Source organism: Melopsittacus undulatus, chromosome 3 (genome assembly GCF_012275295.1).
Source record: "Melopsittacus undulatus isolate bMelUnd1 chromosome 3, bMelUnd1.mat.Z, whole genome shotgun sequence".
Taxonomy (NCBI): Eukaryota; Metazoa; Chordata; class Aves; order Psittaciformes; family Psittaculidae; genus Melopsittacus; species Melopsittacus undulatus.
Genome location: NC_047529.1, coordinates 50,933,649 through 50,955,901, shown reverse-complemented (window position 1 = coordinate 50,955,901; position 22,253 = coordinate 50,933,649). Strand labels below are relative to the sequence as shown.

At 38.9% G+C, this 22,253-nt stretch overlaps 1 protein-coding gene across 1 annotated transcript in view; it reads left to right on the top strand.

Annotated features, from left to right (window-relative positions):
• The window catches only part of MDN1 (midasin AAA ATPase 1), a 101,205-nt gene that overhangs the window by 34,678 nt on the left and 44,274 nt on the right, over positions 1-22,253 (top strand). Inside the window, exons 26-50 of the mRNA XM_031052639.2 lie at positions 1,217-1,363; positions 2,136-2,277; positions 2,405-2,539; positions 2,616-2,754; positions 4,401-4,539; positions 4,630-4,760; positions 6,240-6,384; positions 7,459-7,588; positions 8,126-8,353; positions 9,069-9,266; positions 10,651-10,859; positions 11,402-11,524; positions 12,560-12,757; positions 12,849-12,956; positions 14,060-14,248; positions 15,370-15,459; positions 15,572-15,832; positions 15,975-16,245; positions 16,820-16,979; positions 17,263-17,379; positions 18,220-18,428; positions 18,970-19,115; positions 19,632-19,834; positions 20,840-21,060; positions 22,059-22,172. Of these exons, the coding sequence (XP_030908499.2) occupies positions 1,217-1,363; positions 2,136-2,277; positions 2,405-2,539; positions 2,616-2,754; positions 4,401-4,539; positions 4,630-4,760; positions 6,240-6,384; positions 7,459-7,588; positions 8,126-8,353; positions 9,069-9,266; positions 10,651-10,859; positions 11,402-11,524; positions 12,560-12,757; positions 12,849-12,956; positions 14,060-14,248; positions 15,370-15,459; positions 15,572-15,832; positions 15,975-16,245; positions 16,820-16,979; positions 17,263-17,379; positions 18,220-18,428; positions 18,970-19,115; positions 19,632-19,834; positions 20,840-21,060; positions 22,059-22,172 (4,153 nt within the window). The remainder of the gene's footprint in view (positions 1-1,216; positions 1,364-2,135; positions 2,278-2,404; positions 2,540-2,615; positions 2,755-4,400; positions 4,540-4,629; positions 4,761-6,239; positions 6,385-7,458; positions 7,589-8,125; positions 8,354-9,068; positions 9,267-10,650; positions 10,860-11,401; positions 11,525-12,559; positions 12,758-12,848; positions 12,957-14,059; positions 14,249-15,369; positions 15,460-15,571; positions 15,833-15,974; positions 16,246-16,819; positions 16,980-17,262; positions 17,380-18,219; positions 18,429-18,969; positions 19,116-19,631; positions 19,835-20,839; positions 21,061-22,058; positions 22,173-22,253) is intronic.

Here is a 22,253-nt window from a genome sequence, read left to right as displayed (position 1 = left end):
GTTTCCTCAGCAGCTCCGTATCCATCCAAGGAGGTCTCCTGGCCCTCCTGCTGCACTTCCTTCTAGTCAGGATGCAACACTCCTGAGCTTGTAGCAGGTGATCCTTGAATGTTAACCAACAGTCTTGGGCCCCCTGTCCTCTAGGGCTATATCCCATGGAACCTTACTAAGCAGGTTCCTGAAGAGGCCAAAGTCTGCTCTCTTGCAGTCCAGGGCAGTGAGCTTACTGCATGCCCTTCTCACTGTCCGGAGGATCTTGAACTCAACCGTCTTATGATTGCTATAACCAAGGCTGCCCTGGAGCATCACATTTCCAACCAGCCCTTCCCTGTTGGTGAGCACGAGGTCAAGCACGGCACCTCTCCTTGTCAGCTCCTCTATTACTTGCAAAAGAATTGACTCAGAGTTTCTTGCTCAAAAGTACTGGAGAAGGTACTTGACTCAGGCTATGGGTGTCCGGTTTGTACTGCTTTTGACTGGAATAGTTGATTTTCTTCATAGTGACTGGTATGGTGCTGTGTTTTGGATCTGTGATCAATACGGTGTTGATAACATAGGGATGTCTTTGTTACTGCTGAGCAGTGCTTATACAGTGTCAAAAGATATTTTTGGTTTCTCTTCCCACCAGCTAGTAGGCTGCGGGTTCATAAAAAGTTGTATGGGGACACAGCCAGGACAGCTGACCCTAACTGACCAAAGGGATGCTCCATATCATATGATGCTGTGCTCAGCAATAGAAACTGGGGGAAGAGTGGGATGTTCAATGTTTGTTTCCCCAAGTAACCATTGTGTCTGATGGAACCCTGCTTTCCTGGAGATGGCTGAACACCTGCCTGCCCATGGGAAGTGGTGAAGGAATTCCTAGTTTTGCTTTACTTCTGTGTGCTCCTGTGGCTTTACCTCTTAAACTGCATTTATCTCAACTCACAAATTTTCTCACATTTACCCTTCTGAGTCTCTCCCCCAACCCATTGTAGGGGAATAAGCAAATGGCTGTTTGGTGCTTAGCTGCCTACCACAGTTAAAACGCAACACATTTTAAAGCTCTTGTCCTCATCCAGACTGTCTCTTATATTTTCTTTCAGTGGTTCTGGGAATGTGCCTATTTGTGCACTATGACACTATCCATATTTCCTCTGAATGTGTAGGGGAAGATAGATAACTTGAGGAATATCAAAGGAACAAGTTAAAACAATACTATGTTCTTGTATTTTAGGTTTTGTCTAGAGCCTTCAGAAATCGTTTTGTGGAACTGCACTTTGATGAACTGCCAAGTGCCGAGCTGGAAACCATCCTGCACAAACGGTGCAGTTTGCCACCTTCTTACTGCAGCAAGCTTGTCAAAGTCATGTTAGACCTGCAAGTATGAGAGTCTTTCTTCTTTTTGTAGAAGACAAAATATGCAAACATATTCCAGCACAAAGTAACAGAAATTTCTTCTGGGGAGGAAGTGTTGCTAAGTGCTATTTAAAACTCTAAAAATTAATGGAAGAGAACCCACCAAAGTACTTAGTTTTGTGGTTAAGTTAGAGAACAGGGGAGGTCATGTCAGATTTGAGGGAAAACTGTCAACAAAAAAATTAATAACGGCCTTTGGATTTGATGTGTAAAATAATCCCTTGCTCTGGATCCAAAGTACAGCATTGGTTTTTTATCTGTTGTTGGATTGTGCTAAATTTGGTACTCTTTGTAAGTAATAATTTTGTGTGTTCTGACACTCTCATGTTTAACAGACATGTAACAGTTAGTATGTAGCTAAGCCTGTCTCATATTTAAATTGCAGTCTTGTATTTTAATTGCAGTAGTGCAAACCAGAGCGCACTTCAGAGCACTAAAGTATATTTTGTTGTAGAACCTAATTTTTTGCTTGGGTTTTTATTTTATTCCAGGTACCTATTTTCTTGTCAGTACTTTTATTTATTATTTATCTATTATTACCTATATTATTTTGTTTCTGGTGCCTATCAAATAACTGCTTAAAGGTCATTTGAGTTTGGGAGTCATGACTGTGCTAGACTTTTTCTTTGCTTAGTACGGTTTGGTTGACATGTCACATCAGAGAGCTCTGACTAGCTTTGCTGTAAGTATTCAGTCAGGTTAATGAAAACATGGCTCACATTTTGTTCTTATGACAGTCTTACCGCAGAGGTTCAACGGTGTTTGCTGGGAAGCATGGGTTCATTACCCTGCGGGATCTGTTTCGCTGGGCTGAAAGGTACAGATTGGCAGAACAGCTGGAGAAGGAGTATGATTGGCTTCAGCACTTAGCAAATGATGGTGAGCCCTGCTACCTCAGGTTTTTTAAGTGTCTGTAGAATTGATTTCTAACACTAGTTCTTAAGCATAAATTTTTATTGCTGCTTAAGCAGACAGTAATTGCTTTACCTCTTCCTTTGTTTTGTAGGCTTTATGCTTCTGGCAGGCAGAGTCAGGAAACAGGAGGAGGTGGATGTTATTCAGAGTGTCCTTGAAAAACACTTCAAGAAAGAAATACATCCTGAGTCTCTCTTCTCAGGAGAAAGTGTCAGAAAGCTACTGGGTGAGTCTTCTAGAAGGACCATACTGGTAATTCTCTGGATGTGACTGAAACTGATGGATTGCTTTGCGTTGTGCAGCTAAATCCTCCATGCGGATGTCAGTGATGGACAGAGATTTTAACCATATTGTCTGGACTCGAGGGATGAGGAGGCTTGCTGTTTTGGTGGGACGAGCCCTGGAGTTTGGTGAACCAGTACTGCTGGTGGGAGACACTGGGTAATATTGTTTTTTGTGCCACACTGCATTGCAGTGCTATGCCAGACACTGAGTCAGACACAAAGTGATTGTGTAGGCTTCAGTGCTTCTTTGATCTGGGACATTTACCCTCTCTCATGGCAGACTTGCAACTGCTGTTTTTCACAGTTTGCTTTTGAGGGGGAGCAGTTGCATCTCTTTCAGTGTAAGTCTTTAATGGAATTATCTGCATTATGTATAACTACATAGAAATTATAGAGGAAGTAGTAAAATAGAAACAAACTGACTTCTGAACCCACCTTTCACAAGGTGCCCTGTAGGATCTCAGTATCTGTCACTGGAGAGGTTGCTTCTGCGGAATTGTGACATTTGTCTGAGAGCGTATTCGCTTTACATAGAATTGTAGAATGGTTTGTGTTGGAAGGGACCTTAAAGATCATCTAATTTCAACTCCCCTGCCATGGGCAGGGACACATTCCACTAGAGCAGGTTGCTCAAAGCCTCATCCAACCTGGCCTTGATGTTTTAGGAGCTTGAATATTGCCTTGCTACTTCTTCTGTCCCACTGCCACTGCCTCGTGTTGTAAAGGAGATCATGGAGGTAGAGCTGTCTGCTGCTGTGCTGGTTAAATATTTGGAGAGTAAATTGTTGTAAGGGGGAAGGGAATAAAAGCACTAGAATCACAGAATCAGCTAGGTTGGAAAAGGCCGTTAAGATCATCAATCCAACCTCTACCCCAGCACTGCCAAGACCACCACTGAACCATGTCAGAGGGCCTCATCTACACAGTTTTTGAACACTTCCAGGGATGGAGATTCCACTGCTTCCACGGGCAGCCTGTTCCAATGCCTGATCACCCTCCCTATGAAGACATTTTTCCTAGTATCCAGTCTAACCGCCCCTGGCGCAGGTTGAGGCCATTACATCTTGTCCTATCACTTGTTAGTCGGGAGAGGAGACTAACACCCCCCTTGCTACAGCCTCCGTTCAGGTAGTTGCAGAGAGCAGTAAAGGTCCCCACTGAGCTTTCTCTTCTCCAGACTAAACAACTCCAGTTCTCTCAGCTGTTTTTCAGAGGACTTGTGCTCTAGACCCTTCACCAACTTCATTGGCCTTTTCTGGACCCACTCCAGCAATTCAGTACCAATCTTGTAGTGAGGGGCGCAGAACTGAGCACAGTGTTCAATGTGCGGCCTCTCCCATATTGAGTATGGGGGGATTACTACTTCCCTGTTGCTTCTAGCTAGGGAAAGGGAGAAGTAAAATTATTGATGTAATAAATGAGAACTCTAGGTACTCAGCAGTTTATTCCCTCAGATTTAGGCTTGGTCTAGACATGTAGCATCTCCAGTTTACTGAAATGTGAGGCTAGCTGAGTACCTGTAGGGGCAGATTGAAAGAAATTTGACTTTAAACCTGCAGAAATTCATCAGTGTAGATATTGATTTACTTAAAGCCATCTTATGCAAGTCAGCAACAGTTGTGCCAGAAATGACTTCACTTTGCATACATTTCTTTCAAGGAAAGGAGCAGAAGGAAATTTGCATGCCGGGCATTTGTCTCATAGCTCTTCAGTGGAAGTATGAATCCTGTCCAAAGTGAGCTGATTGTATGCATTTGGGTGGAGTTTTTCTGTTATTCTTCCATTTCAATTACTTTGTTGCAGGTGTGGTAAAACTACCATTTGCCAGATCTTTGCAGCATTAACAAATCAGAAGCTATACTCAGTGAACTGCCACTTGCATATGGAGACTTCAGACTTCCTGGGAGGACTGCGACCAGTCAGACAGAGGTCAAAAGACCAGGTTTGTCTTACATCAATAACGGTTTGGATAGTGTGACCGTGGAAGCAAAAAGTATCAGTTATTAATGACTTTTCCTTTTCCATTTCTTAGGAGGAATCCGATGGTTCTAGACTCTTTGAGTGGTGTGATGGACCTCTTGTTTTAGCAATGAAAGAAGAGGGTTTTTTCCTCCTTGATGAGATTTCTTTAGCTGATGATTCAGTACTAGAACGACTTAATAGGTATGTCTCAAATGTGTTAGACACATTGAAGATACTTAATACTATTCATTATACAAAGATGAGTAGGGTAAATCTAGCTTCTTTTAGGCACATTTGTTTCCTGACCTGGGTGAGCTGCTCTCCTAAATCATATAGTTCCTGCTGAAAGGGAGAATGACCCAAATAATTCTGGCCTTGGTCATATTTCAACTTCTGTGGCAGTTTGGTTTGTTTTCCTGTTTGCCATCCATCTGAAAGAGGGTGCTAGTTTTAATCACAGTTTGAAATTTTAATTTTAGCTAGAGAAAAGACAGTAAGGTAAGACAAGATGAAACTGCCTTGTCTTGCTGGTCTTAACTTGCCTGGAACAATAAAAGGTACTTTGATGGAAAAGTGTGTGTTTGTGTATGTTTGTTTGACATAGGTTGGTACACTGATTATGTTGGTTTGAATGCTTTGGTTGGTGCTGCTACTTTCCATTTGGCTTTCTAGTGCTGCTACAGACTGATCTGCACTCAAATTGCTGTATTTATTTCATGGACAAAGATAAGATGATGAAAGAATTTGCTTTATTCAGTAGTTCATGTCCCTGGATGAAGAAATTAAGAACATAAACCCTAGTTCATCTGGAACAGTTTAAACAGTATCTGAAGACAGTTTACAGCATGAGTTAAGTTGGAAAATAAAACTAAAAGTAAAATCTCCAATTTAGCTTCCACAGTATTAGTATTTTCAGCCTGCCGGTGAACTCTTGAAAATTATGCATCTTGTCAAATTCCAGAAACAATCTAGTTATTTCCCTCCTTTGTGTAAAATAAATAAGTAATTTAATTTCTTTATCTGCTTGCAGCAGTATCCCTTATTTTAGCCATTTCTATTACCCATTGTATTGAGATGACTGGCAGCTATTTTTTGTACCATATCCAAACCCTTTCTGTTGCAAGTTGTTGGTTTTGGTTTTTTTAACTGTAGCATGGAAACTATCATTCTTTCATAAAGTTCAGTTAACCTCTTTGTATTATAGTGATACTAAGCAAGTATTTCTAAACAGGTAACAGGTCAAACTTTTGCAGCTTATAGTGTACAGTGAAGAGTAGCTAATAAAACAAATAAAATACCACAAAACCATAAAGACCTGGTAGAGAGCTTCTCAGATTTATTCTGTCAGCTTGTAGACTGGTTTATTGTGCAGATTTCTTTATCTGGCTCCTATGAATACAAGTTTTGCCATTGCTTTTGTAAAGAGAGCTGTGAGATACGTACTTTATTATGTAAGGCTTTTGTCAGATCATTTTAACTGAAATTTTTCAGCAGGATTGGGTAGTGTTTCCCACTGAACAAAATCAATAATGTTTTCAACTGGGGAGGATGAGCAGATGTAAATTTTTTAATACAAATTCTGGGGCAATGAAAGTTTAATCAGGACAATTCATTTTTAAATTAACTTTTGAAGTGTGAAACAAAATTTCAAATAAGCCATTTTTTTAACCTTCTCTCTAGTGTTCTTGAAGCTGAGAAGACATTGGTGCTTGCTGAAAAAGGTGGTCAAGATGATGATGAGAATGAGGTAGAACTATTAGTTGCAGGAAAGAAATTTCGTATCCTTGCGACTATGAACCCAGGAGGTGACTTTGGGAAAAAAGAGGTAAATGTCAAAGCAATTGGAAGTATAGGATGGATCTTCTGGTCATACTGACTGTCTAGTGATGGAGGTGCAATGCAAAAATGCATCATGCGATTTCCGGCATCTAGTGTTTCCTAGTAGTTACCTGCTTCATCACTCTAAAGGAGGATTGGGATGTATCTGTTTTGCATCCCTTCTGTGTGCTGTCATTTCAACAATATAAGTCAACACCTGACAGAATGTGAGAGAAAATTCAGGCTTTAAATACTCTAGGTAGGCTTGATATATAGCATACTTCAAATACAGGAAATGTGGCTATGAAGAAGTAAATCCAGTTCCAACACAAGCCTAGAGTAGTGTGAAGCTGCATGTTAGATTATTCTCCCTATTTCTGTTCAGAAAGTGACAGAAATAGTCTTGTTCTTAGGGAATATGAACATCACATTCCAAAAAACATTTCTCACTAAATGGAAAAAATCTGTTTCTGAAGTTTGCCTTCAAGTAACTTAAGACAGGTTTAAAACCCCCAAAACTTTTAAGCAATACTGGGAGCTGGGAGTGAAAAAAGGAAAGCTTTTCTACCCAAAAGACAATGGGTACTCCATTTAAAGGGGTTTCTACAGTACAGAACAAATCACTGTAAAGCCATGTGCTGAAAGGGGATTTAATTCTGCATTGCATTTGTGTCAGTGATTTTTCTTAACTAATTCTGTCAGAGGAAAAAAGGAATTACAGAAATGAATTGTAATTGAAGGCAAATTTCCATGTGTTAGTTTGCTTCTGTAAGCAAATGTGGATTACATACCATACAACATACATACATACATACAATAAAACAGAGCTTTGATGCTTCAGACTAGCTTGGTGTCTTCCCATATTCTTTTGACCTTTACCAGCCATTTCCTGCATTGATGTGGTACTAGAGATCTTAAAAATCCACAAAGTGGTCCTGTCAAAATTAGAAGGAATGGTCTAGCTTGCTCACTTGATTTATTGCTTGCAAGTACTGTGGCTGCAAGGCTATTGCTTAATTGCAACATTAAGTAATATGATGTAAGTAACTTGAATTGCTAATGTCATTCTGCTTGGTTGCAGCTTTCTCCTGCATTGCGCAATAGATTTACGGAAATATGGTGTCCACAAAGCAATGGCCGTCATGATTTGATACAGATTGTAAAACACAACCTTCATCCAGGATTGTCTCTGGGTGGGATAAACCATCAAGGTGGGTGTTTCTCTGTGTGTTGGTATGCAAACATTGTTAAGGAAAAAAAACTAGTTTGGAGGCTGCTAAACGTTCTTCAGAATTTATACCACTGTGTTGCTTTTTCCTGTAAGTACATCTCTCTCTGATGGCACTTATGAAATATTTTAGACTTTGTTCTTCCCTCACTGTGTATGGTTTATGGCTAGCCAGAATTAAGTTCAAGGTTTCAACCATCCAAGTAGTTGAATTATCCCCTTTAGTGCCCCATCTTGGCTTAATTCTATGTAAGATCTTGAAAGAACTGGCACTTTTCTGCTAGCAGCTTTACTGTTAATATTAATCAGTTGATTCTGTCTTATTATTTGAATTTAAAAGGATCTGTAATGACAGCACAGGCATGGACTTCTCAGTTATCCTGCCTTTTTGGATATAGAGCGTCTATCTTATACATTACAGCTATAACCTACTTTAGTGATGCCTTTTATACAACAGTGTCGTAGATGTGAGCAATAAAATTATTTGATAACTTCATTGACTTTTTTACTCTCTTTTTAGGGACAGACATAGCAGAGCTCATGATGGACTTTGTTGAATGGCTGACTAATCAAGAGTTTGGTCGCCAGTGTATTCTCAGTGTGCGAGATGTCCTGTCATGGGTTAATTTTATGAATGTCATGGTAAAGGATGAAAATTCTGCTAAGAAATGCAACCTTTTTTACATTTCTCCAATGATGTCTTTTATCCATGCTGCATGTTTGGTATACATTGATGGAATAGGATCAGGTGAGTCTACAGTGCTCCTTTGGTAGCAGAAAATACGAAGTTATATATTTGTATTAATAATTTTTAGTAGAATGCAAACAAAATGTATTGGGGAAGCACTGAACTTTTCTGTGAGAAGTTTTCACTTCTATTTGACAGTATCCTATACTACATACTACTTTTTTGTCTTTCAGTAGCAAGAAAGTAAAAGTAAATTAGCAAGCTTAAGTAAATTAGAGGTAGTAATAATACTGCAAAGGCTAGCAGGCAAATTAAGAAAGTCTGTGGTTTTTATTGAGTCTTGTTCTCTCTCTCCCACCCCACATGTCAGCATTTGTGCATGCTACCATATATCATATGCATAGCTCAGAACACATCCTTGCATGTTTAGCCACTGGCCCAGCTGATAAATAGGAGATATGGGAATGGGGAAAATGTGAAAAGCCACAGGACAGGCAGGGGAAGAAGGCCTAGGGGCGCTATAGCAAAGGATCAGAATGATAGTAATTATAGAAGAAAGGGGTGTAGAAATCAGGTGCCCTTAATTTTATTGCTCACAGAACAATTTGTCTGTGGTAAATAGTATTGGAAGCACTGACGACCAAAAGCACTAACAAGAAATATGAACTTTTGTGTACAAAGATGGCAGCTATGAAGGAATTGAGTTTCTTAGTCATAAGATGAATGTGCCTGGTTATATTTGTGAAGCATGCTTAACTTTCTTTTCTAATTACAGGTACAACATCCAGCTCAGCTGATACGGCTTTATTAGCTCGTGAAAAATGCCTGGCATTCTTATGTGAGAAAATGAGTCAATTCCTTGAGCTGACTGATTATCAGAAGAATGAGCTAAAGATTTATGACAGAACAAAGGAGAAGGAGTTTGTGTGGATGGACAACTTTATGGGAATCCAGCCCTTCTTTATTCCAAGAGGCAAGAGATGCTGGGGAAATGGGTAGACATTTATTCTGAGGGGTTTATATGCCATAGTTCTGTTATCCACTGAATCTAAGTAGGATACCTGAACCGTTAAAGAACAATTTATAATTTGTTCTCAAGCCTTTTCTGTCTCCAAGTGTGTTGATTGCAACTTGATCACATTTATAAAGACACATCTCTTAATTGTGTTCTTTGACTTTTTAGATTACTGGTTAATGGCTAATTTTAATAGACTTTTTGGCATAACAAAGCTTCTTTCATTTTGAGTTGTAACTTTCTATCACTTTGCATGCTTGGAATGTCTGCTAACTTCCATCATCTAAAGCTACAGCTCATCCTGGCCTTTGTGTAAAGCATGGGAAGCAGAGGTCCTGGGTACAGAATAGAGACTAATGCTATTTTGCTGCAGCCTCTCAAAGTTTTGATATAATTTTTGCAAAATTATTTAGTCCTGCATTTCATTTCCTCATGTGACAAATTAATGCAAATCAAAAATCAAAATATTGTTTGCTACCTTTAAAATACAAGAATGGGATTAAACAGTGATGTCTATGAGCTTTTTAGTTCAGCTGGTTAGGTTTTAGTACATGGAACTATGTGTTCCTAATGCTGTATTAATCTTTGAACATCTTGATATTCGTGGATTGTGTTAGTTATGCATAAAATTATACAAGGTGATGGTTTTTTGTAAGTTGCTTAGTTTCCCTCTGCTGGTTAGATCACAGAAGGAAGGATCTCTTTTAAACTAAACAGGTATCAAGATGTATAAGATAAAATGGTGATTAATACCTTGTATACCTGAGGAATGCTGTATTGCAGAATCTGGGGAGTGATGTCCCAGTGAGCTCTACTGGCTGGAATTTGACAGACAAGCACCCTCTCCTCACTGTATGTTATAATAACAGTGAAGAAAATATATGCCTAGAAGCACACTTTAGTTAAAGCAGTCTTTCTCAGAGCTGGCAGTGTGTGGAACAGATTAATGAGGTTCTAAACCATGCCTGAATTGTATCATTCAGTACCAAATTTTCAGAAGCTGGTTTTGAGTTTCAGATTTACATGTCTGAAGTGTAGGGACAGATCTGTGATTTTTTCAGTGACAGATCTCTAGTTTGGGTCATGAACCAGGAGGTGTCACATGGCAAAATGCATTCTGTATTCATACGGGTTTTTCAGAATTCGACACAAATATGTGGATATGGGCTTATGCACAGCTGTGGGTCAGACGGGAAGTTTATGTGCCTGATCTCTGAGAAGGGGATCCAGATGTTCCTTGCTCTAACGAGATTAGCAGTTAACAGATGGAATGATCTTGTTTCGTCAGCAGCTCCAGCCTGGTGGTTTAATTGTTTCCTGGCTTACCTTTCCTTTGTTTTAGGCCCGGTTCTCCAGAGGAACAGCATTACAGATTATGCTCTAAATGCTGGGACTACAGCAGTGAATGCACAAAGACTGTTAAGAGCTCTACAGCTTAACAAACCTATTCTGTTGGAGGGATCACCAGGAGTGGGCAAGACCAGTTTAGTTGCCGCCCTGGCAAAAGCCTCAGGAAACTGTCTTGTTCGGATCAACCTGTCTGAGCAAACGGTAGAATAAAAGAATATCTTTGTTACTTTGTGTTTATGGCGGGGGGGAGATGCTGCTCACTTAAAAAGCGTAGTTCTTTTTATCTTTAGCACTGAGTCTGAAATGTTAGTTTTTTCTCCTTGGTCAAGATAAAACTGAATGGGAAAGGGAGAGCCAGAAAGAGCAGTGAGATTCTGGGAGCCAAGTGCCAATTCCCAGATGTTTCTGTTCAAGTGAAGATGTGTATCTTTGTCTGTTGTGGGTTTTTTTGGCTTCTGTGAAGTTACTTAAAAACAGCTTTAAAGCTCTTCAGCTTTTTTGTTCCAATTTACTTTCTTTTTTGTTAAATACAGTAGGTGGGTGCTGGAGTCCTATAATGGAAAAGCTTTTAGCACTTTGCAGTTACTGAAATTTTGAAAATAGAGCTAAAATGTGGGTATCTGAAGGGGAGGGAGAGAGTGTGAAGTAAGTTAACAAAGGCTTTGTATGAAAAAAGGTTGTTATATTTCTTTTGAGTTTTGCAATTTCCCCAACACCTCACCTTCCATTCTCTACTCCCAAAGGATGTGACTGACTTGTTTGGGACAGACTTGCCTGTTGAAGGCGGGAAGGGAGGAGAATTTGCCTGGCGTGATGGACCACTACTAGCAGCATTAAAGGCTGGACACTGGATTGTATTAGATGAGGTAAATTCTAGTTTGGGTTACACATAAAATGGAGTATACTGGAAGAGCAAAGGTGGTGATTTGACATGTAGGATAAATATCTTCAAGGGTTGATAACCGAAATAAATTTTGCTTACTTTTAGTTATGTGCATCTAGTGCCACACTGAAAGTGATTTTTCTGCTTAGGATAAAATTAATCTCCCTCTGCTAAGTCTCTGCCCATTGGCGCTCCATAGAGGTAGTGTAAAAGACCAGCTTTGGCTAGATCTCTTTTAGACAAGAGGCCAAGGATCGAATCCCAACCTAAATTACTGCAGAAAATGAAGGGTAGTTTTGATTTAGATTTGAAAGTTTTTTGGAAGAGTGTCAACAGAAGTTTTGTACAGATGATCTTATATGGAAATAATTTCACAGAAACAGAAGGCATTTTGTTGGGAATAATACACTATTTGGGTACTGATTTAATTGAAGTGAAGAATTGAGGTGAAGTTCAATTTTGCCAGTATAAGCTATCCTGCCACCACAAATTTGTTCATGTACCATGTAGCAAGTACCTTCAGGCATAAGCTCGCACTGAGCTCACTTCTTGACAACATGCATTCTAATTATTGCAGAATGCAAAATCTTAAAGTTTGTTTTAGCTGTTTCTATACCTTGTTTTTCCTGTCGTGAAGGGTACCACTTTAAACAGCCATTATATTTAAATAACCCAGGGTACTTTCAGTTGAAAAAGAAGCAAACAAACAAAACACTCTGAATATTTCAAATGTATGAACATACGTTCAGGAGAAGCATCTTGAACATGCAGATTTTACAATGGAGAATTGTTGTGTTGTGATGGTAGAAACACAGTACAAATAGAAAGTGCACATAAGGAAAAGTGTCAGTGAGTTTCTCCAAAGCAGTAACAGTGTAGCTGGAGGTAATGACATATGACAGTGCTAGAACAGCAAAGAAGTTGAATTTTACCTTCTGTGTATCCCAGACTGTTAACTAGAGATTATGCAAAATCATTCTGTGGAACATTAATATTGTATCTTTATTTCTTTCCTCAGTTGAATTTGGCTTCCCAGTCTGTATTAGAAGGGCTGAATGCGTGCTTTGACCACAGAGCAGAGATTTATGTTCCAGAATTGGGAATGAATTTCCATGTACAGCACAAGGTGACTAAGATTTTTGGATGCCAGAATCCATACAGACAAGGAGGTGGAAGAAAGGGTCTGCCCAAATCCTTCCTTAACAGATTTACACAGGTAAGCTTATTTGTTTGGTTTGAACTATGTTATGATCCTGTCTTGTAGTTTTATGATTATATCAACAGTTGACATGCTCTTTATTCTACAGGTGTATGTTGATCCACTCTCAGCAGAAGATATGGAGTTTATTGGGAATACGCTGTTCCCTGCTATTGATAAAAGTATTATTGCTAAAATGGTTGCATTCAATAACAAGGTAAATGCATACTTTCATTTCTTTTGTGTATAAGTAGGCAGAATGAAGGAAGATTAAAAATGTTAGTCTAATATTATATTTCCAAGCATTTTTAGAAAAGCATATGGGTAAATAAAAAGGGATGGAAGTATATGCAGAATAAAGCAAAGCACACCACTAAAACCCACTTGAATTCTTGTACCACTGCAATCAGATACTTGATTGATAATGAAAAGGCTATTTCACAGAAGATAAAACATGTATATATATATCTAAATGGCTTATATATATATATACACATATACATAAAAAAAAGGCTTTCCTCTACAAAAGGTGGAAACAGTTATGGTTTGGTAGCTTGGTAAAGTGAGTTGAGAAAATGTTTTTTCACACATGGATTTTTCTTGGAAGCACAAACAAAAATCTGAAATGTATATTTCTCTTTCTGGTCTGAGTTTTTAATCTCTCTTTATTATGGGATGTTGTTAGTACAAGCAGCATCTGGCCTTTACAGAAGCAGAATGATATGTAGCATTCTTTTGGAATGCTAAGACAAATAAAGGAAAATCTTTCCTGATATGATTTGTCTCGGCAAAGGATTAAGAGATGCTCTAGAATTCTGCTAATATAGAAGGTTTTCAACTAGCATTAATTGCAGGGCATCAACTTACAGTTATTTTATGGCTTAGATGCTGCCATTTTGCACAAAGTGCAGGATACAAATCCTGTTATTTTATTTATGCACATGCTTCTGAAATTGTGTTTAATTTTAATGTCATGAAACAAAAACGAAAGTGGAGTAGTATTAAGAGGAAATACCATTCTGTGGCCTGACGTAAAATCTTTTGTGGCAATATCTTACTGAATACTCATTTACAGAGTGCAGGTGTAGAAATTAAAATTGAGCTGAGTGCTAGAGGATTAGGAGAGAAGAGGCAAACGAAGCCAAGCTTTAGTTCCTGACACGTTCAGAAAAGTGAGTCAGCTTCCTTTCTCTGTTGTCCTCTGTCTTGTAAGCAGTGCCAAAGGCAGAAGTTCAGTTGAATTACATAAAAAAAACGTTTGAAGACCAGCACATGTGTGGAATAAAAGGGTTTTTTTTCTTCAACTGCTCCTTCTTCTAGATTGACAAAGAGGTAATGGTTGAAAAAAAGTGGGGACAGAAAGGAGGACCCTGGGAGTTCAACTTACGCGATCTTTTCCGCTGGTGCCAGCTTATGCTTGTTGACCAGTCACCAGGGTGTTACGATCCAGGCCAGCATGTATTTTTGGTATACGGCGAAAGAATGAGAACCAGGGAAGACAAAGAAAAGGTGAGACATGTGTTTTCCTTCCTTGCTCTTTGGATTGTCAGGAAGTATTTCTAGAAATCCAAGTGAAAATTTGAAGATGCCTTGTGATTCACTCACAGATATTACTTACCTCTTACGAAAGAAAAAACAGGTTTGCTTGGAGTTGTGAAGTTTAACTCATGTACCTGCTCCCCCTGAATTTAAAGTATCAGTTTAATATCAGTTAATTATCTACTAATATAAAAGCAGAAAGCTGGTGTAAATGAAGGCAAGTATAATGAAGAACTTAAACAGAGCAAAACACAACACGTTCTTGTGTGATTCTGCACTAAATAATGATGTTCTCATAGGAGTGGCCTAGGTTTCATGCCTATTTGTGAGGAAAGACGAGACAGAGCAGACAAGAGAGCACTGAGATATTGAGAGATTCTTAAAGTTATGGTTAGAAGGTATTTGTGTTAGTACAGGACATAAAAATAATGTCCTGTAATTCTGCTCTTCCCTGCCAGCTTTTTCAAATTGTTCTGGCTTGGGTTTCTTTTATTGACTTTTCTTTATCTGTCACTTCTTTCATCTGCTTGTCAAATTGCTGCCCTCATTCTGTTAAATTCACTGCTTAAAGTTCCTCTAATAAAACACACTCACTACAGTTATTATTTTACCTTTGCCTGCACTTATCCCTCTCTTTCCTAGAAATCCTTGGGTTTTGTTTAATTTCACAAGATTTAAAATGGTATTAAGCTAAAAGTCATTCAGACTGTAAAACTGAATGTACTGATTGTGTGACTGGATGGTTTTCTCATAGGTTTACTTTCTCCTTCCTGTAATATTATTATAGTTTTATGGGTTATCAAAGAGGTGATTTATGGAGTAACTTCTTTCCCAGTATTTTGTTAAAGAGAAACATTGCTTACAGTATTTCAAGTCAAGGGAAAACATGGTTAATGAAGGAGTTGCTGCAAACAGCACACACTCAAATTGCTTACTGCAGTTTGAATGAAATGGCATTTGTAATTAAATTCTTAGTTACTATCACGTAGCTGTGGGCTTAGAGGGAAGACTACTTTCGAAGTAGATCTTTTAGAGCAGTGGAGAACTTAAGACTGATAAGTCTTCATTTTTTGCACTTTCAACTGTTTTAGGTTATATCTACATTCAGAGACATTTTTGGCCAGGAGGCTGATGTGTATACAGGAACCAGAGAGTTTCACATCACTCCATATAACGTTCAGGTAAGCTGTTGGCAAGAGGTTTTGTAAGTGGAGAGAGAAGGTGGCGACTTGCACAGCTGAGCTCTCATTTGCCTCTTTGAGTACTCACCCATGTGTCTCTCATCCCTTCCAGATCGGTTATTCAGTTCTTTCTCGTGGCAACTATACTCCTCGTCCTGGCAGAAATCTCTCGCTTCTGCATCATTCACTGCAGTCCCTTGAGTTCATAATGAAATGTGTGCACATGAGCTGGATGGTAATCCTGGTGGGCCCGGCAGCTGTTGGCAAAACCAGTCTGGTTGAGCTGCTGGCCCATCTGACTGGCCATCGACTAAAAATCATGGCAATGAACAGTGCAATGGACACAACTGAACTCCTGGGTGGATTTGAACAGGTAAATAATGTTTTGGTAGTATGGCAGTATTTCTCCCTATGTAACAGTGGCCAGTCCACTGTAGTTGTAGTGTTTGAACACTAAATGGAGCCTTAGGCACCAGTCTTCTGGATGAGCTAACTCCACAATGGCTTGTTTGCAGGTTGATATCAATAGGCCATGGCAGCGCCTGTTGGAAAAAGTGGAGAATACTGTGAACACACTAGTAAGGGACAGTCTTCTTCTGACAGAAATTTGTACAGATGATGCTGAACTTGTGTTGCGTGCTTGGAGCAGTTTCATCTTGAATTATAAACCCAAATCTCTGGGTGAAGGAGGTAGAAGTGTCACAGCCGAATTAGTGAGCAAACTGGAGGGAATACTTGTACTTACCCAGCGACTAAACAACAAAATAAATTCTTACTCAAAAGCAGGTATGTTTGGTGGGAGATTTGAAGTAAGTCTGTATGTTCCTCTGAAGAAAATAAGAGAAATACATAAATCTTCAGCGAAATCTTGAGAAACCTTTGGGGGGAGGGAGGTTGAAGGGTTCTGTGTGTTGTTTCCTACTACTTCATACTTTCACTGCAGCTTAGCTTCTGAAAAAGTTACATTGGTGATAGTTCAGGTTTATTTTTTGCGGAGTTACACTTGGTAGGAATTCTGACACATGATGCAGTACAGCTTTTATCTTGTATTCCCAAGGGAATCTGGATACTCTATTAATGCATTTGTTCTCTGACGTATTGATCAGCTGAGTAGAATAATGCATGGGTTGCTTTTCTATATGGCATTAGTATCCATCAAACTTTACCTGATGAGGGAGAAAAGATGGAGTTTATATTTTTTGTGATTGCAAACTTGCTCTGTCCTCATGAACATGGGAGGCTACCTGAAGAATTGGAGCCTCTGCAGCTTTGTTGCCCTGGAAAGCAGGACACAGGTATGTCTTGACTGCAGCAGGAAGCCACCCCAATAATGTTGATGTAAAACATAACTTTCTTCCAGAGTTTGCTCACCTGGTAGAAGAGTTCCGGCGTTTTAAGCTGCAGCAGGCCCAGGCTGCTGACTGTAACAGCCATGGCACGTTTGAGTGGGTGGATGGGATGCTGGTTCAGGCCCTGCAGTCTGGAGACTGGCTGCTGATGGACAATGTTAACTTCTGCAAGTAAGAGACTTTGTGGCCTTGTTTCACTGAGTAAATTCTTTGGCCCTCACTACTTGTCTTTACTGCATATTTGCATAGGATAAGAATGCATGGGAGCAGTAAGTTACATTTTCTGGACATGTCTTCCTTCTTGAACAGCTTAGCAGTTGATAGTTTTACTGTTATCTTCTGACATAATCAGCTGTTTGGCTTTGAGCTTATGACTGGTACCATTTTCATTTCAAATCAGAAAGGGCTCAAACTGTTACTTTTTTATAACCACATAAATTCCTTTTGAACATAGCCCTTCTGTGCTGGACCGCTTGAATGCTTTACTGGAGCCAGCAGGCGTTCTTACCATGAGTGAAAGAGGTGTGATAGATGGCACAATTCCTACAATAGCTCCTCATCCAAATTTCAGGTACTTTGCATTTCTGCCTTTTTTCTCCCCACCCCCGATACCAAATAGCAGATTTAGAAAAACAATGTCTGCAGTGAGCCAGTCTTGGAATTTTGAATGCTGTTCAGTTTGCCATGTACTGTAGTGACACTCTGTCTGGCAAGAAAAAAAACTGCACTGTAATGAGCATACGATAGAGAGCTTAAGAGGCTTGGCTTTATATCCCTATTGCTACACAGACTATTGCACTGAAAAATTCATAGCAGTATACCTCTGCTTTGACTCTCCATTTCCAAGTTAGGATTTCAGCACTTCCCTGTCTCACTGTAACAGAATTGGAAACAGACCTTGGACTTTTCAGAAACCTGTTTTCACTTCACTGTATCTCAGAAGTGTTTTTTTAATTGCTTTTAATAGATGTCTACTGATAGTATTAACTTACTTGGGTGTGGGATACTTTGTTTTTTAAATAACACAGATTTATGTGAAGTTCTTGCTAAGACTTTTAAAAGTCTATAGCTCAGAGGCATAGTGTAACTCTTTTGTTCTTGTAAGCAGGAAATGATAAAAGAGACATAGCTCATATATGACTGAGTTAAAAATAATGCAATATAACAGTGGCTAATTTCAAAGTATAATTATTCATACAGTTTTGTTATTTAAATTCATTAGATGTCTCTGGGTTTCTAGATATCGGTGTTCCCATATTTATGAAGATGAATTTACTTTATGGAAGAGCAGATTTGGTGGTTTCCCGAGTGGTAGTTTAAAGCTTTAAATTGCACCTTAAGGAATGTAAGGCAGCTGGACTAGATGATTGTTACGGGTCACTTCCAACTGAACTATTCTAATATCCAACAGGCTTTTTCTTTCAATGGATCCTGCTCATGGGGAAATATCCAGAGCCATGCGGAATCGTGGAATTGAAATATACATTCCTGGGGAGAATGATGGAAATGTATTGGACAATCTGGATTTGAAGTTACTCCTGCATAGTTTGGGTTTAGTGGGAGGTAGCGTCTGTGATGCACTTATTGCTGTGCATTCAGAAACCAAGGCAGCAATAGCAGGTAAAAGAAGTTTGTTCAGCATTTGTTAACAACTTGGGCTTGTTACATATATTTGAATTATCTTTTTAATGTTAAAGCTTGGTTATTTTATTTTATAATGTCCTGATATTATTAAAGGCGTAGAAGTATAATCAGGTAGTTTTTGGTTGAAAGTAGGCCCAAATCATAAAAAGATGGTCGCTGGAGTGCTTTGTGCAGAGACATTGGACACTGGCCCAATTGCTATAGAGAAGGCAATATATTCTTAGTGAAAATCAGCAAAATAAAGGGTTTGCTCCAAAGTTGTTCTTTGGAGCAAGATGACCCTGAGTTTCATTCATCTCAGCTGCTTGATGTCTTATTTTGAGCTGGTCACCTGTTACTTACAATCTTGTTAGATTTTTCTTACTAATCTTGGGAAGAACCCACTAATTTCAGGATACATGAAGATTCATTTGGCTTGGATTTTCCTCAGGGTCTAAAGTGGTGTTTGTCTTCAGAGAGTTAAAGGGCTGACAATTACTGAACATTCATATCACATTAAATGCTGTGTATCTTTCAGGTTCTGTGTTGTCTTTGTCACCTTTGCTTCAGGCTGCTGTGTTAATTGTGCAGCAGATACAAAGAGGCCTTGGATTAGCAAAGTCTTTTTACAGAGCATGTTGGGAAGTTTATGGCCGCTCACAACAACTGCAGATTAATCAACAGGTAAAAGTCCTGTATTTGAAAGCTTTTCCTACGTCATCTAGATACGTGAAAAATACCATTTCATGAGGCTAGTGTTTGAGATACTCTGTTCCTGAAACGCCTGAAGAAGGGGTTTGTCAGTCATTTTACAGGTAGTGGCTAACTCTTTTGCAGCATAAGGGAGCCAGAGAACATCCATCTGGACTCTGAGGCTTACTTGGCTTTTTAACAGCTTCAGCTGAGCCTTTGGGATATTAATGCTAATGAATCTATGGCTTGAAACACTGTGCACACTGTCATCTGGAGATAATGAGTATTCACTACTCATTTTAAACTGTACAGTTTGATATTTCACTTATGGTTGGAATGTTTTAGTATGTTTATCATGTAGGTTATATAGCGTTTGTGGAACATTGGGTTTATAATGATATTATAATGATTATAATAAATACATGTAATGAAAATATTTCCTATGCTGTTGTGCTTGAATGCTTGCTTGAATATGATTCTAAACTGCTTTTTGGTTGTTTATTGTAGGCTGTGTTAGAATTGGTTACAAAGCATGCTTCATCTCTGGCTTCCCATGAAACTTGGGGTGACTCCTTGCTAGCAATGGGACTGTGGCCAGACTGCCTACCTACAGGTCTGTTTGCAGCTGAAGACTCGCTTCTTTCGACAGTCCAGAGTGATGCTCAGGTCCTAATGTATTGTTTGAATAGACTAAACCTTAAAAACTGCAGGTAGGCAAGTAACATTTTTTTGTCTAATTAATAAGAAATAAGATGTGTGCGAACCACTGGTGGCATGTCATTGTTCCCTGCAAAAGTTTATCTTGAGCAAATTGTGTGGATAGAGACTGGGGTCATCACACTGTAATTGAGTCTCCTTTTACCTTTTGATGCAACTGCTACAAATACAAATTTATTTACTGTTTTATTCTTCACACCAAAATGCTCTATTCAGTATTCAGTAAGTGCATTTGAACCATTTTGAGTTAGGACTAGGCATTCAGCAAAAAATGGGAAGGCAGACACTTGTAAAAAAGGTAGTAAGAGCCCCAAATAGATCTTCCTCTGATTTCTTTCTCAGCTTTAAAAAAATTAGTACTTAATTGGTTTGTAAATACACAATGATCCTCTCTGCTTCTTGCTTTCATGTAAACAATTATTAATTGGTTATTTTAAATCCAGTAGCTTTAGGTGAACAAACCCCACCAAATTTCCTCCTTCAAACAGAGCTGCCTGAAAGAAGTCTCATGTGCAGGGGCCATGTGCAAAAACTCTTTCAATGATTTCTTTTGCAATGTAACTGTTAATTTCACAACATTGGTGCAAAATCTTCCTGCCTTCCTGCTTTGCTTAATGACCTATTGTGGGCAGGTACTGTGGTGTGCTTCCAGTGAAAGATCAAGCTGTGTAAGTTAGTACTAAGATATGATGTTAACCATAGCAATGTGCTGTGCTGTTTTGCTGGCTTCTTTTTATCAACATCTCTCCCTCTCCTATCTCTTTTTTAAATTTACTTCTGTTTATCATTCTGGTGCACAAATCAAATATAATTTCTCAGTGAAATGCTGTGCATATTCACTTCCGTCACGGCATGAGTTTTTTGACAATAGAGCTTCTAATATTAGACACCCACAAGTGATTTGAGGTTGGAAACTAAAGCTAAATGAAGAGGAGATGCTGTTTTGGAGCTGGCAGTTTGAGCCCTGGATTGCTGGACTTCACTTCTTTGTGTTTCAGGACATTACCACTGACTCTGCAAGATCTCCAAAAAATTATGCAGTCTGCTAATCCCGAGAGTCTAAAATTCAGTGCTGTTGGGATAGATGCAAACTGGATGGATAAAATGGAAGTTCTCCAGGCTTCAGTGAAACTGTTCATAGAAAAGGCAACCAATCAAGATTGGTCATTGAGAGTGAAATGGCTTAACTCCTTGGCCAAAAGTCTGCCACAGGCGCTTGGTATGTAATCATTTCTCTTTTGCCTAAGGGATGATGCATTATATTTTCACAGTCATAAGTCTTCTGTGAAAATATTCAGACCATTAAAGTGATCTGATATAAAAGTTCTCAAGTATCCACACTAAATCAAAGGCATTAAAGTTCTAGGGAGAGGCAAAACCAAGTTATGTTGTGTATTAGGAACAACAGGAAACTTTGGGCTAAACATTGCCTTTTATTATTCAAGTATGTATTTAACTTATTCTGCTTCTGAATTACAGTGCTTTTTGGATACCTCTTGGTCTATGTAAGAAAATATGCCTTTCTCTTCACTTTTTTTTTTTGTTTTTTGATAGTGGTAGTAAAACCAGTAGAATACTTTCTGTTTATATAGGGTTAAAATACAAGTGGTTGAAAAGCCAGAAAACTGCAGGACTGAGACTTCCTGAAGTTGTGTTGCCTGAACATTCAGAATAGTAGCTGAGATGCTATTGTGAATGTTCAGGCAACACAACTTCAGGAAGTAATTCACACACTTCCTTGTATGGTGTGAAATCTCAGACTCTATTGTCCCTAGATGAATAGGATTGCTCCCCCTTGATCTTACTGTCTTTACAGGCAGATGTGTTTCTAAACTGGAAGCTACCTAGAAAGTTACTTTTAATGACAGGTATGGCTTTTTTTTTTTTAACTGAGATCAAAGAAAAGGTCAACAGTAGATGTATTGAGAGGAAGATTTGAAGGTATAAACTCATGGATTTTTCACAAACTGCATTTTTAATATCATTCATGAAGTGTTACCAGTTTAACTAGAACTCTTCAATGGATTTACCTCTTTGGCCATGATATTCTGACAGCTTTTAAGACCTCTCAGACCTAATACAAAATAAGAGCAGTCAACATGTCCACAGTGCATGCACAGATAAGATTGAGGATGCTTGTGCTGGCTCTGTTGAAGTCATTAATTTGTACTAAATGCTCTGATTTTTACACCTATGTTCTCTTCCCTTCACCTACAGATCTGGTGCGGATTCAGCTGGAAGCAGGTGCTGTAGCCCTTGGTAGTTTCTATGACTGTTCCCTCTCATCTGGAATCAGTAGCATGATCAAGTTGCTACAGCCAACTATGACAGGTAGTTCTGAAAAAAATGGATATAAAACATCAGTGCTTCCTTTATTTGTTCTTTGAATGCTTTGTAACCCTTTGTAGGAAA